The sequence below is a fragment of the Columba livia genome, chromosome 1 (assembly GCF_036013475.1).
Source record: "Columba livia isolate bColLiv1 breed racing homer chromosome 1, bColLiv1.pat.W.v2, whole genome shotgun sequence".
Taxonomy (NCBI): Eukaryota; Metazoa; Chordata; class Aves; order Columbiformes; family Columbidae; genus Columba; species Columba livia.
Genome location: NC_088602.1, coordinates 153,407,585 through 153,425,485, shown reverse-complemented (window position 1 = coordinate 153,425,485; position 17,901 = coordinate 153,407,585). Strand labels below are relative to the sequence as shown.

The 17,901-nt window shown below is 39.0% G+C and overlaps 1 protein-coding gene across 3 annotated transcripts in view; it reads right to left on the bottom strand.

Annotated features, from left to right (window-relative positions):
• Positions 1 to 17,901, bottom strand: part of CRY1 (cryptochrome circadian regulator 1) — a 41,960-nt gene that overhangs the window by 11,209 nt on the left and 12,850 nt on the right. For all 3 annotated transcript variants that reach the window (XM_065059843.1, XM_065059083.1, NM_001315515.1), the window contains 3 exon segments: positions 8,912 to 9,020; positions 2,661 to 2,803; positions 1,074 to 1,258 (listed from right to left, as the gene is read on the bottom strand). In XM_065059843.1, the coding sequence (XP_064915915.1) occupies positions 1,074 to 1,258; positions 2,661 to 2,803; positions 8,912 to 9,020 (437 nt within the window).

Below are 17,901 nucleotides of genomic sequence, written 5' to 3'. Positions count from 1 at the left end.
AAGCAACAATTGATATTGTAGTTTACAGGAAGTCTAAAAACTTCTCCCACCAAGTTAAAAGCATGAGTGCTGTCTTCAGAACATTCCTAGGTTTCATTGACCTTGACTTAAACAGACAGGATTATTGTCAATTTGATGCTAAACACATATCTTCCTTTCAACTTTTGCAGCTGAAGTAATAAGATTTCTTCCACACTTCCACACCCTCCCCAAGATTGTTCATCAGGTGCATGAGATAATTTGTCTGCCTATAGCTTAACCACCATATAGTGAGATTCTCTCTTTGTATGAGAGTTCAAACAGAGTAGAGCTGGGGTGTCAAACTCATTTTCACTGGGGACCACATCAGCCTCATGGCTGCCGTCAAAGGGTTGAATGCAATTTTAGGACACTGTAAATGTAATTATTCCTACTGTATAAATGTAGGACTACACAGAACAGCCAGAGTTTAGCCAAAATCTGTCCAGAACCTTTTGTTAGCAATTCAGAGGTTATACCACATTTGCTTGTATTGGGGGGGGCGGGGGAGTGGGCAGAACAGAAGAGAGAAAGGGGATTCACAGGACAATAGCTTGATACAATTCCTTAAAATTAAATTTACAAAAACACAAGACTTCTTTTAAAAAACCTTCTAAAATAATTATTTGCCTTATTATCATCTTTTTTGGCACTGCAAGGCGAGATTTTTTTTTTAATTAACTTGTGTAATAGCAGATTAATGACCTGAAGCACAAAGATACCAAACGCATTTAATACAAAATGAAGTATCAGAGACTATTAGTAGCTTAATGATTATTTGGTATCATGGGAAAATGGCTATGCTGTATTACAAGAAGCCAAACAGTACTTAGTATAGTTTGATCGATCTGACCTCCCAAAAAAACCCCAAAAACACACAACTAAAGTTTACAGAGTTGATTATCATTTTTTGTTCCTTTTGCATGTTGTACTTGGCATCAGTTTAACAATTAACCATAAGTAGAACCTCTCCCATGGTTATTTTAAGTATTATGCTTTTAGTGGAAGATTACATCTTATTTGTTCTAAAATGTCAAAGCCATCTTCAAATGTACCTAGCTCTTCAAGTGATGGGACACCGTATTTCTCGTCATGGTCATCAGAAACTGGAGTAGTACATTTTTCCATTACTTCTGGGGTTATAGTCTCCACTGGCATCTCTAGTGGCTCCATTCTGCTAATTAGGGTCTGGTATCGCTTGTAAGTAAGAGGAGGTTGTCCTCCATTTAATTCTATTATTCTGGATTAAAAAAAAAAAAAAAAAAAAAAGAAGAAGCAGCATTTCAGATAATAGTATATAACAATTATTTTTTAAAATAAAATATACATAGAAATATCTTTTTACCTGCCTCTGGTATGTTATATAAAAATCACAGGTATATGTGGTAATCCAGACAGTTTGAACTACAGTTTTACCATCTTTTTTCCCCCACTAGGGAGACATACAGATTAACTGTTTATATAACCAAGTCAATTTTTCTTCATTCCTGAGTTGAGGAAAGTCCCTCAAGAACAAGCAAGTAATGAATATGGACAGCTCAAGACAAAGAAAAATACAGCTCAGCGAAGAAACTGAAAGACCGTAGCTACATAAGGATACACCCAAGTCAGCTACAAGACTATGCTATTTGCTCTAAAAGAATCGCCTATTTTTGTACTCTGGTGTTGAGAACAGCATTCAGTATTACAACTGTCTTAATATGGGAAAGAATTAAGCTCTAATTAATACACAGTGACTGTTGCAAAACCACACAGTTTCCATATTTTGCACTGTCACCTTCAGCATATCTAAAAATCTCAGAAGCAGGAAAACTTCAAAGAAATAATTTACAAAGTGGTAGATTGAACTGGCTGTTCATTTGTGGGGGTGTGCTTGGGCAGGGATGGAAGAAAAGGAATTTTGAATTTAATAAAAAACCAAAACATTGATTTCAAACCAGTAAATAATTCCCTTTCCATTTCCTCCCACACGTCCAGCTTCCTCTCATACATTGGCTTGTAAGAGGAAAAAAACAGGCATCTACCACAATTGATGACTCAATGTTCAGAGAAGCCAAGTCATACATTTGAATAGTTTGGGGATTATGTTTCTATAGTAGGGAGCTAATACTAATCCATTTAAATAGATCCATGGAAAAATATAAACAAGACATTAAGTAAGGCGATGCAGGAATATCAAACCCCAACTACTTACTGGATATATAAATGATATGAAACAGTTTTTGAAAAACAAAGGACTTTCTGCTAACTTGTGCACAGCAAGTGAAATAAGTACCAAAAAAAAAAAAAAATCTAACAAAACAACTAAACAACAACAAATCTAATTAGGGAGTAGTTACAGGCATGTTTGCATAACTTCATTACAAAAGACAGATAATTAACATGATCATTATTTTCAAAAGAACCTCAAATTGAAACTGTAGTTCAGATACAGTTATGTAGCATTTTTTGGAGTTGCAAAGTTCTACTCTGTGTGCAATAAAATTTGGATGGATAAAAGCGAAACATAAAACAAGTTTGTAGCTTCCTAACTATGAACTGCTCTGCATAGAAAGTAGCGCACAATATCTTACCAAATACTAGATTGAATTCATACTTTAAAAAACAAAATATTCTTAAATTCAGAGGTAATGGCAACTTACTTGTCTAGGTCATATAATGTGTGGGAAATTCGAACAATGACCTCCACTCCAGCTTCACTAGCCAACTTCTTAATCGCTGCATCTCTTTCCTTCCCGAATGGTTCAGAATCATATTCAATAGAAAGTTTTGTAATATTCCATTCCTGCAACACAACACAAAAATGTTGTCCCTCTGCAAGTCAGCTACTTGATGTAGGGTGAGAGAAAGGAAAGTGAGAAAGACAGAGACTTTTGTTTGCTAGAAGAGCAGCTGTTGCCTGCAGATAATTATTAGAGGCCGAAGATATATTTTTGTGAGTCTGGGTGTTTAAATAAAGTTCAATGTTTTGGCATCTAAGTGAGAATTGAGCATAAAGGCACCTTTATTTATCTGTCCCATTACTGTGGGTACACACAGAAATGGAACAATTTCTGTGCAAGTTTTGAAAACCCAGATTTAACTTTAGGATCCATATACCTTAAGAGACACAACAGAAGAGAAAAATAATAGAAAAGGTTGGAGAAGACCTTTAAGATAATCTACTCCAACTGTTAACCTAGCACTGTCAAATTCACCACTAAAATATGTCCCTAAGCACTGTATCTACTGGATTTTTTAAATACCTTCAGGGATAGTAGCTCAAGCACTTCCTTGGGCAGCCTGTTCCAATGCATGACAACTTCTGTGAACAATTTTTTCCTAAGATCCAATCTAAACCTTCCTGGTGCAACTTGAGGCCATTTCTTCTTGTCCTATCACTTGCTACTTAGGAGAAGAGACCAACACCCTCCATGCTACAACCTCCTTTCAGGCAGTTGTAGACAACAATAAGGACTCCCCTCAGCCTCCTTTTCTCCAGGCTAAACAGCCCCAGTTCCCTCAGCTGCTCCTCATCAGACTTGTGCTCCAGACCCCTCACCAGCTTTGTTGCCCTTCTCTGAACTCTTTCCAGTGCCTCAATGTCTTTCCTGTAGTGAGGGGCCCAAAACTGAACACAGGATTCAAGGTGGCATCTCACCAGTGCTGAATACAGGGGGATGATCATGTCCCTAGTCCTGCTGGCCACACTATTTCTGATACACGCCAGGATGCAGTTGGCCTTTTTGGCCACCTAGGCACACTGCTGGCTCATGTTCAGCCAGCTGTTTGTCAACACCCCCAAATCCTTTTCTATGGGTAGCTTTCCAGCCACTTTTCCCTGAGCCTGTAGCGCTGCCTGGAGTTGTTGTGACCCAAGTGCAGGACCCAGCACTTGGCCTTGAACCTCATACAATTGCCCTCAGCCCATTGATCCAGCTGGTCCAGATGCCTCTGTAGGGCCATCCTACTCTCCAGCAGATCAACACTCCCTCCCAACTTGGTGTTGTCTGCAAACTTACTGAGGGTGCACTCAATCCCCTTATCCAGATCACTGATAAAGAGATTAAACAGAACTGGCCCCGATACTGAGCCCTGGGGAACACCACTCATGACCGGTCACCAACTGGATTTGGCTCTGTTCACCATGACTCTTTGGGCCTGGACACCCAGCCAGTTCTTCACACAGTGAAGAATACACCTGTCCAAGCCCTGAGCGGGCATTTTCTCCAAGAGAATGCTATGGGAAACAGTGTCAAAGGCTTTAATAAAGTCTAGGTGCATAGCACCCACAGCCTTTCCCTTATCCACTAACAGTTCACCTTGTCATAGAATGAGATCAGGTTGGTCACGCAGGACCTGTCTTTCATAAACCTGTGCTGACTGGGACTGATCAGCTGCCTGTCCTATACATGCCACATGAGGGCACTCAAGGGGATCTGCTCCATAAAATTCACTGGCACCAAGATAAGACTGACAGGCCTGTAATTCTCCAGATTCTCCCTTCCAGCTCTTCTTGTAGATGGGTGTCACATTTGCTGACTTCCAGTCAAATGGAACCTCCCCAGTCAGCCAGGATTGCTGATAAATTATGCAAAGTGGCTCAGTGATCACCTCCATCAGCTCCCTCAGAACCCTTGGGTGTATCCCATCTGGCCCCATAGACTTGTGGTGTAACAGGTCACTAATCATTTCCTCTTGGGTTACTGGAGCTTCATTCTGCACCCCATCACTGTCTCCAGCACAGGGGGCTGGGTACCTGGAGCACAAATGGTCTTAGTATAAAAGGCTGAGGAAAAGGCAGCATTCAGTACCTCAGCCTTTCCCTCATCCTGTCACTATGTTCCCCCACCCCACCCCATAAAGGATGGAGATTCTTCTTAGCCCTCCTTTTGTTGCTCGTGTATTTATAACAACATTTTTTTAATTGTCTTTTATGGCAGCAGCCAAATTAAGTTCTAGTTGGGCTTTGGCCCTTGTAATTTTCTCCCTGCATAATCTCTCAGTATCCTTGTATTCCTCCTGAGTAGCCTGCCCCTTCTTGCAATGGTCATAAACTCTCCTTTTATTCCTGAGTTCCAGCTGAAGCTCTCTGTTCAGGCCAGTCTTCCCTGCCGGCTCATCTTTCAGCACACAGGGCCAGCCTGCTCCTGCACCTTTAAGATTTCCTTCCTGAAAAGCAACCAGCCTTCCTGGACTCCTTTGCCCTTCACCACTGCCTCCCAAGAGACTTTGCCAACCAGCCTCCTAAACAGGCCAAAGTCTGTCCTCCAGCAGTCCAAGGCAGCAGTTCTGCTGACCCCCTCTCCTCACTTCTCCAAGAATCAAAAACTCTCTTCATTTCAAGATCGTTATTCCCAAGATGACCTCCAACCACCACACTCACAAGTCCTTCTCTGTTTGCAAGCAACAGGTCCAGTGGAGCACCTTCCCTAGTTGGCTCACCGACCAGCTGTGTCAGGAAGTTGCTGTCCACACACTCCAGGAACCATTTAGACTGTTTCCTCTTTGCTGTGTTGTATTTCCAGACATCTGGTAAGTTGAAGTCCCCCATGAGAACAAGGGCTAGTGATCATGAGACTTCTCCCAGCTTCCTACAGGATATTTCATCTGGCTCTTCATCCTGGTTGGGTAGTCTATAACAGACTCCCACCAGGATATCTGCCTTGTTTGCCTTCCCCCTGATTCTTAAGCATAAACACTTCACCCTATTGTCACCATCATTAAGCCGTGGACATTAATCAGCAGCAGTACCTTGCTCTGCAGAAAAGCTCTTCACATATGCCTGTCAGCTTTAACAGCACAACTCTAGTTTGAGGGAAGAGGGGGGGCAGGGAGAGCAAAATACCTCCTCTTCCCTCAAACCAACATACACTTTTCTTCCCTTTTCCAAATCACTATCCCTCACCCATCAGAATGGAAGATCTTCAAATTCTCAAATTAAAAAAAAAAATAAAAAAAAAATCTGTATCTTAAAGAGGATGCCTTCAAGTCTACTGTCCTTTATGTCACAGATGCTGTCACTGAGGCCAACAGTAACATGAGGGAAAACAAGTGAAGAAATGGATCAAATAACGGCCAAGGCTTCTGCAACAGTACGAAACTAGAAAGGTGAAATATTCACAGAATTATCCTAGAAAGCCATCCTGCCAATGAAACTCTGAGAAATACCCTTCTAATCCCTCAGAACTGTAATCAGTTGATTTAGGCACACCAGTCAAATTATTTCAGAGAACTAGACTTACAAAAAGACACTGTCACTCCATGCTGTTCACCTTGGGTACAGTTGCATTTCCGAGCTCTAGCTCTCTCCTAGATGAAGTTCAGGTACAAGCCTGAGGACAGGCAATTCCAAGCATTGCTGGCTCTTTGAAAGAAGGTTTGGCTCCTTGCATCATTAAGTCTGCCAAGACTGACCCAGCAGGCCCTGAATCCTTAAGCAACCTCCTACAACATTTCTTTCCCATTTCATAATGCAAAACCACTGTCTGACAAGTTGAAGCAGATATTTTTCTAAATCTTTATTTCCTCTGGCATATTGAAAATAAAACCATAAAAAAACATGTCCAAGAGTCAGAGCCATGTCCCAAAGGGAGCCTGGGAACTGAGACAAGTGCTACGTGATATGACTACACCCAGATCACATCACCATGAGTTAGGCACTTAGAATATGCATGGACACAAGTCATTTTGCATGTAATGCTAGATGCTTTTAGCAACACTGATGCATTTAAAGAATTACAGGTTGTTCCAATTCTATATTCTTTATCAAGCCAGTCCCAAAGAGCTGGAGATACAGAGCAGATCAGGACAAATTGAAGAGAATGAGGCAAGAACCAAGCAAAACTTGACTGGTTCAAGTTAACCAACAGCAACCAAATGGGTGCCTGCTACTAACAGAAGTTGTATCTCTGCAGTCAGGTGGAACCACCATTTTCAAGTTACTTAAAAAACAAATTGCAAAGACCTGCAAAGTCTATTGGTAAAAGTATTCTGTCTCTATGCACTGCTCCAAAGGATGACAGCCCATTGCTGCTATCAGCAGCACTGCTAAAAACATGTGACATTGAATTAAGTGTGTTCAGGGAAGCAAAGCTGCTCTGAAGGACTGGAAAGAGAAAAGCAAACAATCATATACATATATATATACACACACATACAAAAGAATGAAAGAGCCTAAAGGCCTTCTGAAAGATAGATCAGTGCTCTGCCTTTTGAAGGAATTATCCTTTAGCCTGTGAGAAGGAGAGCCCTACCAAGAAACAACTGTGAAATATTAATCCCCAGGAAATCCACAGATGCTGACATCTGTGACAGGGATCCTGACACAAGGTTCTACAGAAGTTCCACTACCTCCTACCATTATTTACTTAAAGTTATCTTCTCCCAGCCAAAAGACATCTACACATGTTCTTCAGGGTCAGGATCATTGTTTATCTTTGAGACATTTAATGAGGACGATCCAAAAAGCTTCATTCAGAGTTATATGCCCTTCACTGCACTGCAAGTGCCTGATGGATAGCTACTGCTCTGGCAAAAGAGGCTGTGAGACTGATGATATGACACAGATGCATGCTGCAGGTTGTCTCCAGCCAAAAGCTGAAGTAGTCCTCAGGAGCTTCCACAATGCCCCTTACTTGTTCGAGGACAGAGAATGTCCTGAGAAACCCCTCACTGGACAAATATATTAAAAACAAACTTTTTGGTAATTTGAGGAACAAGAAGACATAGACAGATGTGAATGTTCTTTTTTGATAGCTGTACACTATCTATATGAAAAGTTATTTTCATTACTTTCTCAGCACAAAAACTAATATTCTGAAAATGTGGTGTTCCAATGCTGTTAGGCATAGCAAGATCAACCTAGTAGCAAGATCTGAACAGGCACTGCCAAAGTAACTACTTTAGTATTTAAGAAAACTTGTCGCAGGTCATTTGAATCCAGAAGGTAACACACAGAACAGCAAGATCTCTGCCCCTATTTAAATGAAATCAAACAAAACATGTCAGGCAGACATAACAAGGCTGACTATCTGGGGGACTGCAAGCAGCAACCTATACCATGGTACTCCTACAGGAAATTCTTCACTAAGAGGAAATCAAGAAAGGACCAGTCAGAGTATCATCCAGTTAGCATTTCACAATTAAAGCACAAGAATGAAGGTGGAAATGCGAGTTCCAGTTGAGTTTTCAGCTTGGTTTTGTAGACTTGGGATGTCTTGCTCGTCTCAGTCATCTCAATCCAGTCATTCCATAAAAACTTTTAAAATCAATCTGCAAAGTATTAAGTTTTGCTGTCTTGTTGGAGTACTGCTACCTTAAATACATTATTATTCATGCAAGACAAAATAATATCAGTAATGGTGTCTCACAGCTTTATTTTGCTCAGTGATAAGACCCTTTGCCACAAAAACCTTAAAGTTCTTTGACTAGAAATTGCGTTTTACCTGCACTATGCTCTTACCAAGGCTAGTGCCAGCAAAAAGCTTATTAAACCACTTCTAATAACCAAAAAACAACCACAGCAGATATTTAGCCTAAATAAAACACTGTATTTACCAATAAGACTTTGAACCTGGAATCATATGCACAGAATTGCATTTCAGTATTTCAAAGAGAATCTGAAAAGAAAATTCAGTAATACACAATGCCTGCACTCAGCAAACCATTAGAAATCAGTTGCATTTCTGAAAAGAAAGAAACGAAAAACTGTAATGTCTAAGAGCAACCCAGCTCAGCTGGTGACACGCACATCAGAGGGCAAAATCCCAAATCTAACAAAAACAATCTTAAAGAGAAACTGCAATAATAGTTAAGTATTTGCATAGATAACAATTTGCACTGAAATACACAGTACAAGAAATATTTAGTTTATCATGTTTATGGATAGAAACAACCGCAAGGTGGCATTTACCTTAAAAAGTCTGGGGAAAACATCTGCTGGCTGTCCACGAATAACAAACAAACGTGAATTCAGTTTCCGTAGATTGGCATCAAGATCCTCAAGACATTGAAGCAGGAATCTGCAAGAAATTATAAAGGAACATTTATTTTCTGAAGCAAGCCAGACAATTTTACAATAGAAAAAGGGTATCACGAGGAACAATCCAACAAAGATTATCAGACCTTCAGCATTTGGTGCTTACTTGGGTAATCCATGCATGTTCTCATCCTAATTACACTTAGCTTACAGCAGTTCAATACCATATAATATACTCAATGATACATAATTCAGAAAACCAAACTGCACCTTTGTTTAAGTTTTCAACTGAATACTATACAACTCCAGAATAGACTATAACATACCTAAGTCTTAACTAAAACTATGAAGTATCTTGTCACTCTAAAGAAAAGGAAAAAAACACCACAGGAGAAAACAAAGCAAAACCACAACAACAAACACTCAGCTGTTTGCATACTGCTACTAAACTTAATCCAAGTCCTTCTTAGAACAGCAGCCTGAACTGTTACTAAAAACAGAATACCAGAGTACTACATGGTCATAACTATCCCTTTGGCCTTCATTTATAAAAGTAGCCCTCTACATAACAAATAGTTTCATGCATCTTGGCTGTAACCTCACCTGAATTATTTAATGAGCAAATCAGCAAACAAGAACAAAGAAAAGGTTGTGGAGGAATGGGGTGCTGCAAATCTTCAGGAATAATAGGTAGTTACACAAGGGATGTTGAGAGAGGTTCACATGTACAAAGATTTATTAATGGACTCAGTAACTAAAAATAACTTGGTGAAAGTTGTTTGCAGGAAGAAATAAAAACAAAAAGAAGGAGAGAAAAAAATGGAAACTCTCCCTTGCAGCCAGCCAGAGAGAGAGATGCTGGGGGGCCAGATAAGTGCCTTTCTCTTGGATTCCTCTCCAGCATAGCAAATGGCTCCCCCACCATATTTATCCTCATAACAACAATCTAGCTTTCTCCAGGAGCTGCTCAAACCCTGTTGGCTGTTCTTACAATGCTGTTGGCACTCAAAGTGTGTATTGATCAGGGCAGCTGAGTCAGTACCTACTGGTCACCAACCTCTGTGCACACACATTACTGGATCCCCTGCTGTTAACCAAAAGTTATACCCAAAGTGGGGGGCAAGGGATTGGGCAAAGAGGAGATTCCCACACTGCAGGCCGTTATTCCAACGACAGTCTGCTCTAACAACACTATGTGCTGGTGCAAGGCCAGGAAGACAACACCACAGCAGCAACTGCCCCAGACCATGGTATGGTAGGCACTGGACTCCCCAGTTTAAGAAGGACAAGCAATTACTGGAATGAGTCCGACACTGGGCTATGAAGATGATGAGGGAGCTAGAGCACCTTTCTTACCAGGAGAGACTGAGGGAGCTGGGTCTGTTCAGCCTGGAGAAGAAAAGCTGAGAGGGGATCTCAGTGTTTATAAATATCTCAAGGGTGGGTGTCAAGAGGATGAGGCCAGACTATTTTCAGTGGTGTCCAACAATGGGATGAGGGGTAACAGGCGCAGACTGAAGCACAGGAGGTTCCATCTAAACATGAGGAGAAACTTCTCTACTTTGAGGGTGCCAGAGCCCTGGAACAGGCTGCCCAAAGAGGTTGTGGAGTCTCCTTCTCTGGAGACATTCAAGACCCACCTGGAAACATTCCTGTGCAATCTGCTCTGGTGAACCTGCTTTAGCAGGTGGGTTGGACTGGATGATCTCCAGAGGTCCCTTCCTACCTCAACTATTCTGTGATTCTGCGAAGGTGGTGGCACAGAGGCCTGGAGACACCGTGCCTGCAGAACCAGGGAAGGGCTCCACTGCAAGTGCCCAAGGCATTACAAAGGCATCCAGCAACCAGGTTTGCTAAAATCAGGAGTCTGTAACACTTTTTTTAAGAATGAATCCTAAAAATACAACCAGTCACAGTGAAAATGCTGCATCTTCTAGGAGGGATATAGTAAATGTGGGCTGTTGTAAACCTACTAATATTTTTAAATTTTTCTAGAGATTTAGCAGTATACAAGTGATGCCTACCTAACACGTATTGCCTCCAACTTTATCTGGAAAAAAAATTATAAAAATTGATGTATAGAAAGCTGTCAGGAAAACCCCCTAGCTGCTATTAAATGCCAAAAACACATGGCTAAAATGATCTGAAAAAGTAATAAAAGCAAACAAGTCTGAGAAGAAGCCAGTCTACAAGAATACAACCGCTTCTTGGCTGGCAGTTGTACTTACATGTTTAATGACTGGAACAAGCCAAAAATGTCTAATTCTCTCACTTTGCTAAATGTTATTTTGGAAAAAAAAACTTTGCCATAGCAAGACTATAAAGTAGAATATGCTGTATCTAAAAAGAAACTTCTGTATACTCAGTTAGAAAACCACACAGAAGCAGTTTTAAGAATCTGATGAGAATCACATACACTTCTATCATAAAGAACATGGGCCCCATGTTCCCAAGTCAAATGTACTTCCAGTTGGATTCTGAAAGGTACAGCTTCTTTTTTTTTCTTCTTAAACTTGGAATGACAGACCTGATTGTTAATCCTGTCCACCTGAATGTTGCTTTCAAAGAGCACATGCCCTCATTTATACTTCATAGATCACTATGAAAATAAACTGAAATAGTGTTCTAGATGCTTTTTGAACAGTCCAGGAAATATTGGAGTTTTTTTCTTTGGTAGGGTTTTGTTGCTGTGGTGGTTTTGGGGTGTTTGCTTTTGTGGTTTTTTTTTTTTGTGTGTGTGTGTGGGGTGGTTTGTTATTTGGTTGATTAGTTTTGTTTTCATTTTGGTTTGGTTTGGTTTTTTTTTCTGTTTTTTTTGTTTGTTTGGTTGGGGGTTTGTTTCTTTTGCTTTGTTTGTTCATTTGTTTGTTGGGTTTTTTAACTTTATATCAAAGAATATAGGGAAAGGGCATGAAGAGAAGCTGGTGGCATAAAATGCTCATAACTATTCAAAGTGAAAATTTGCCTTTCAGGAAATTGTCAGGTTTTTTTTTCCTATTGGCATCTCAGTTCTCTCTGTTTTCTCGGTCTCTTCTTCCTACCTGGCTGACCATAACGTACAACTTCTAGTCTGGACTTGGCACAAAATCCTGTTCAAGAAGATTACACGCAATGACCCAATCTCCAATTCATATCCAAGATCCCTAAACTTGCCCTTAATACCGTTTAATCTCTATTTTGTTCATTCCCCAAATCCCCTCTATTATCTCTCTTAACTATCTCTTCCCAAACTCCAGCATTTCAATCTCCACAAAACTCTTTCATATATTTAACAAAAATAATAGCATAGACTCAAATTGTTAAATATATGCCAGAAGGGAGCAGAAGAACAGCCAGAAGACACACACACACACTCTCTCCGTGCCTAACAAAACCAGAACAAATGAAAACCAGCCAAACCACAGCTTGAATTGCAAGACTCACTGAAAGCACATTGTTCAAAAATAATAGACCAAATTAAACTCTAGCGACCCTATGATATCTATAGCAACAGTAACGCAAAAGAAAACCGCTTTTGACTTTCTGAACATGGATTCAGTTTACAAGTTGTTACTTAGAATAAGTGTGCAGTTTATTAAGCATATTTGAATCTTTCAGTTGGACTGAATGTATTTTAGCAAAACGTGCTACAAATAATCAGCTATTTTGTTTTCACCAACTATATTTATGCTACACCACATCTAAAGGCATTTTTTTCATTAAACTGTTAATAAAATTAGTCTAACATAAAAGTCTTTACACAGATTTCTAGAATCATAGAATAGTTTGGGTTGGAAAGAACCTTTATAGGTCATCTAGTCCAACTCCCCCCTCCCTGACAATGAGCCTTGTTCAATTAAAAACTAACCTTCTTAAAGCACTGTTTTTAGATACAACCCGTACCAAGAAACTTAATAGCTGAATCAACAAATTGTCATAAACAAAGTTTTCACCTCCCCTTTTTCTCATGAGTACCTTTGTATAAGCAGCACAGCATCTTTACTGTGGTTAAATGCATGCTAATTAACATCTAGTTTTAGGTTTAGCCACATATAATACAAATTATTCTGACTTCAAGGAAGGAAAATTCTACCTTTCAGAACTTCTGCATTCATCCAACCTGTTAACAGATGCCTGTGTGAATAGGCCTACATGAAAGGAAACAGTTTAATTGTATCAGCTCCCTTGGACAACTTATAATACCTGCACTCTCCAATTCCGGCATAGTACTGCAATGCATTGCATTTATCTCCTGCCCTAGCAAATTAATGTTTCTTCTAAAACATACACGTATATGTCAGGGAGGAGTGATAACATTCTCAACATGCACACTCCCACAGATATTAAGCATATTAATAGAAAAATAAAATAATAATTCTCAGCATTTGACACAGAATGAATTACTACAGGATCTGGAAGAGAAGAACTTTTAGTTTTCCAAGGTATCATTTTGATTGGTAACACTTGTTTGCAAGTGAAAATAGTTCTGAATTATTCTAATGCCATACAAGGGCACTTGCTACAGTACAGGAAAACATGCCAGTGTTTTGCTCAGTGCAGACGTTTCAATATAATTGAGAGCAATATTCTAGGACAGACAAGGCAAAATTATTTGAGCTTTCTCTCTGAAGAGATACACCAAAATGCTCACAAACATTCCTTTCACAGTATTACACAAATTAAAACAAGTGGTGAATTGGTCTGTGAACTGAAATCAAACATGAAATCTCCATCTCACAAGTATTCATTTCTTTTCAGTATATGAGCTCTTGAGGCAAAGTTTCTTCATAGGAGCTATGAAATGAGAACTACTAGGCTTGAACGCTATTATACTTCATACTACAGTGTGGCAATTAGGAGCTACTTAAATCTCTCCCTACAGTAACAGGTCCTGTTTCTGAATCTGCAATCTAAACCAACATTTTCCTCTTAACAGTCAATGGGAAAGCACTTTCTTTGACACTTTGAATAAACATTAAAACTACATCACATGACTTCATTGAAAAGACACAAAAAGGATGCACAGATTTTTTTTTTTTTTTATCAGATTAGAGCATCAGACCAGGTTTCCGCATCCGGTCTTCAACTTCCCTTGGACAAACCAGAGGAAGGAAAAGTTCACCATTAATTTCACAGTAGCAAATCATGTGTGGCACATGCATGACTGAGGTGATAGAGGGAGGCAGAAAAGACCTGTTTACTGTAACACAGGGAAGATGCCAATGCAAAGTACACTTGTTTTCATGCAACATTCTTAGAGGGAATTACACACATTTTGCTCGGTGTTATCTAATGTTAACGTTCAGAATTTCATGAGGACTTCTGAAGACCATGTTCTTTAAAAGACAAACATAAAATCTTAGTTGTTTACTCAAAGAAACTCCACAATCTTCCCTGTGGCCAATCATGCAAATCTACTTGGGGTCTGAAACTGAAACTAAACATTCTGCTCCTCTGTATCCTAAAAGTGACTGCCTGAAACTGGTTCGCATAATACAGATTATAATTTCAGCTGTGATGCAACTGAAATAAACCGATTCCATCAAGGCAGAAATTAAAAAAGTTAAATAACTAATTGTTAACACAGTTAACTATTAACAAAATGAACCAAAGTAAGTGCCACATCACGCAGCCTTCCTGGTTCTGCATTATTAACATGACTAAAGACTTTCTCCAGGGACAAAGTCATGAACAGTCTGCTAAAAAGGTAGCATTTTTATTTAGAAGACTTGCAAGAAGGACACTTACAGATGCATTAAGGCTACCATTAAGTCTTGTTTGGGGTTATATATAGGAGTAATAAACACCCAGAAATCATAATCACATAGAACCACCCTTGCCAGTATGAAATGAGGACAGTTGCTGGGAATTGAGTGGGCTTAAAATGCAATTACTTCTCTTTCAGGTGTCACTCACATCTGAAAATGGTGGTGCTAAGGCATTAAGAGTCAAGAAGCTTCAGTTTCAGGCTTTTTTTCCTGAACTGATCTGGATTCTGAATTTAACTGTTAGGCAAGGCAGGAGTGTCAGACTGCACAGCAAGTGCCACAAAGAAGAAAGGAAACTAGTCAGGCTTCATCATTCTGAGGAGGAAATTTAAAAAGCTGAGTGAAAAAGAACAGTGCTGAAACTTGTTTCATTCCTAAGTTCAACATTTTTACCTATGACCGGTTAACTTCCAGCAATCCATTCAAACTTCTGTTTAACCAATCTTTTAAAATACTTTTTACCTACCCACTAGTCCTCATGCCAAGCAATTGATTACAATCTCCCCAGTGAAAGAAAAGCTCTGCCAGACTGTCCTTATGGATATTTGATCACCACTCAGACTTTGTCTATCAGAATTATCTTAAACAGCCTAACATCTGCTAGTTTGATTTTCCCATTCAATTTTTCTTTCAATTATGCTAGATATTCCTCCAACTTTCAGGCTTTAGTGGAGCTGGATTTAATGAAAAGAAACAATATTACATACTGTATAACATCAACCACATTTTAAAATTTGAATTATTATAGTTTACAGCATTAGATCCTGATTGCAATAATAAATTATGCAACATTTATTTCTCTTCATGGGAAAAGGTAGAGAGAGCGCCTTTCTTTCATACATATCTGCTAGTTTGCCATATGTTCAGTTAGGTCATTATGGAAGTCCAGTATCATTTAGGTAAATACATTCCTCAAACTAGCTTCTACAGGAAACATATGATGGATTTCATCTAATACTGGAATAAAAGACACTGAGAAGTATCTCACTTATGTAGCTATATAAAAATATTTAATACTTTATCAGTATATTTCCTGTTTGATTGCCAACCAATGTGTCTTAGTGTGAGCAGTATATTCTTACGAAAACATAAGAAGATTAAGCTCAGACAGGATTTAAGTGTTATGTACACTCCACAGCATCCTTTGGCAGCAAGCCACAGTAATATTTTCCTATTACCAAATCAAGGTCACAGAGGCATGCCTTATTATATTACATTGTTTCAGCAAATATCACATATGACTTCCACATCCTAAAAAGGTATATAGTAATCTATTTCATCAAGGTATTAGCCTTTAAGGTTATATACAAGAGCAGGAAAAAGTTCACATTATTCAATTCTAGATACTTCAGTGAAGTGGCTGTGGGAGCTAAGTCATCTCCTGCAGGGTTACTCTATAGTCAGTGGAGAAAAACCAGCTCCTTTAGAGTGTAATTCAGGACTTCAGCATCTTTCATAACTTAGTAAGAGCTGATCCACATGCAAAAGCAAAGGCAGACCATGAAGTATGTCACTGGGCTTTTTTCCTCTAATGTTTACTACTGTTACTATCTTCAAGCCCAAACAGAGCTGTGACAGAGGAAGAAGGCAAGATGTGCCCAAGCCCATCTACAGCTGAAATAATTGCTGTAAGAGGTTCTTAAAAACCAAATTCAGCTTTCTGAAAAAGCATGAAAGAAGGGGGTTTGAACAACAATTGAGAAAAAGCAACATTCAAAATGTAATCTCTCCAAGCTGAGTCCTTTTGGGTGCATCTTCTTTGAAGCTAAGTAGTAAAGACAATCTCACAGGTGGAGTGGGGCTAGAATCCCAACTACAAAAAGCACCACTGCTCTATTAAAAACAACAAAATCATTTCAATCTAACCTAGTTTACATTGGACACACAGCTGGCATTTCCTTACACTATTCCTCATTAATTTCTTTCCAACTGAAATACCTTTTCAAGGTTAGCATTCCCAAAAGGAAGGAAACAAAATTTTTCTCCTATTCAAAAGACATTAATAATCTCCCTAATAGCCACCTGTATTTGGCTCCTATTTTCTCAACTGTACGTCACAGCAAATACTGTATTTAGCTTCTGTAAAGATCTAGATCTTAATTTCACATTCAAAGGGCACCTATTATTCATCTAAACTATTCCCATATAACTAGCAACAAACATCTCAAATTACTTGCTTCTTACAAAGGTCAGCCTTCTGGGGATATGACACTAACAGGCTTACAGCTTCTTAAATCTCTCTCCCAGTGTCTTCCATTCTTTAATGTATATATTCTGTGTTTATTTTTCTCTAATCCTCTAATTCCAGTCTTATAAATCAAAGCCCTTATTATATGACTTCAGTTCCTTATGCCTCCTCTTTCCAGAGATAAACTAGTTGGATCCATAAAGGGAAACCCAAGAGAAAACAGATCTATTTCCAGTGGGGACAGCTGGGGAAAAGGACCTAGAGGCAAATTACAAAACCAAGTTACTTGAGAGTACAGACATGCTCATATTTAAACAAATTTTAAACTCTTTATTCTCATGCACCCAAGTTCTCTTATTTAAATGAGATACTCATAAGGCTTGATGTAATTAAACCAGAGCTGGCCTGTTTTCTCTTCCTGCCTCTGAATAAAATAGTTCAGCCACATTATTTTCAACAATCTAAGCTGTCCATGAGAAAGCAACAGCTATGGCTCACTTCAAAAGAGCAATCAGGATAAGAGCCCTATAAGAAGGCACAGTCTTGCAATCTGATTCTGAAGGATAAATTTCATACTGTCCCTCATTTACTTTAATAAAACCCTTTAAATTTCCTTACATTAAAGTGTGATAATTACTGCTAATAAAATTTTTACACAGTTTTAAGTTTCTCAGAAATAAAACACTAGGTAAAATGAACAGGTTTCTCGACTACACAGTATAAATTGCAAGTCCTTAAGGTATTAATTCCATCCTCTCCAGCTTCCCATATTGAAAAAATCTATTAAAACTAATAAAAGAGAATTAAGGATAGAGCTGAAATTTACCAGCAAGTACAGAAATTGGTAGAACGTTTGGAAAACAGAAAAAACCCTGAAGCTATTCCTGAAAATCTTAATTTAAAATGACTAGATTTAATTCTCCATGGTGTTTGCCTTGCAGTGGTCAGACATTCAGCATTATTCTAAGTTCCCATTGCTATTCTTAAGA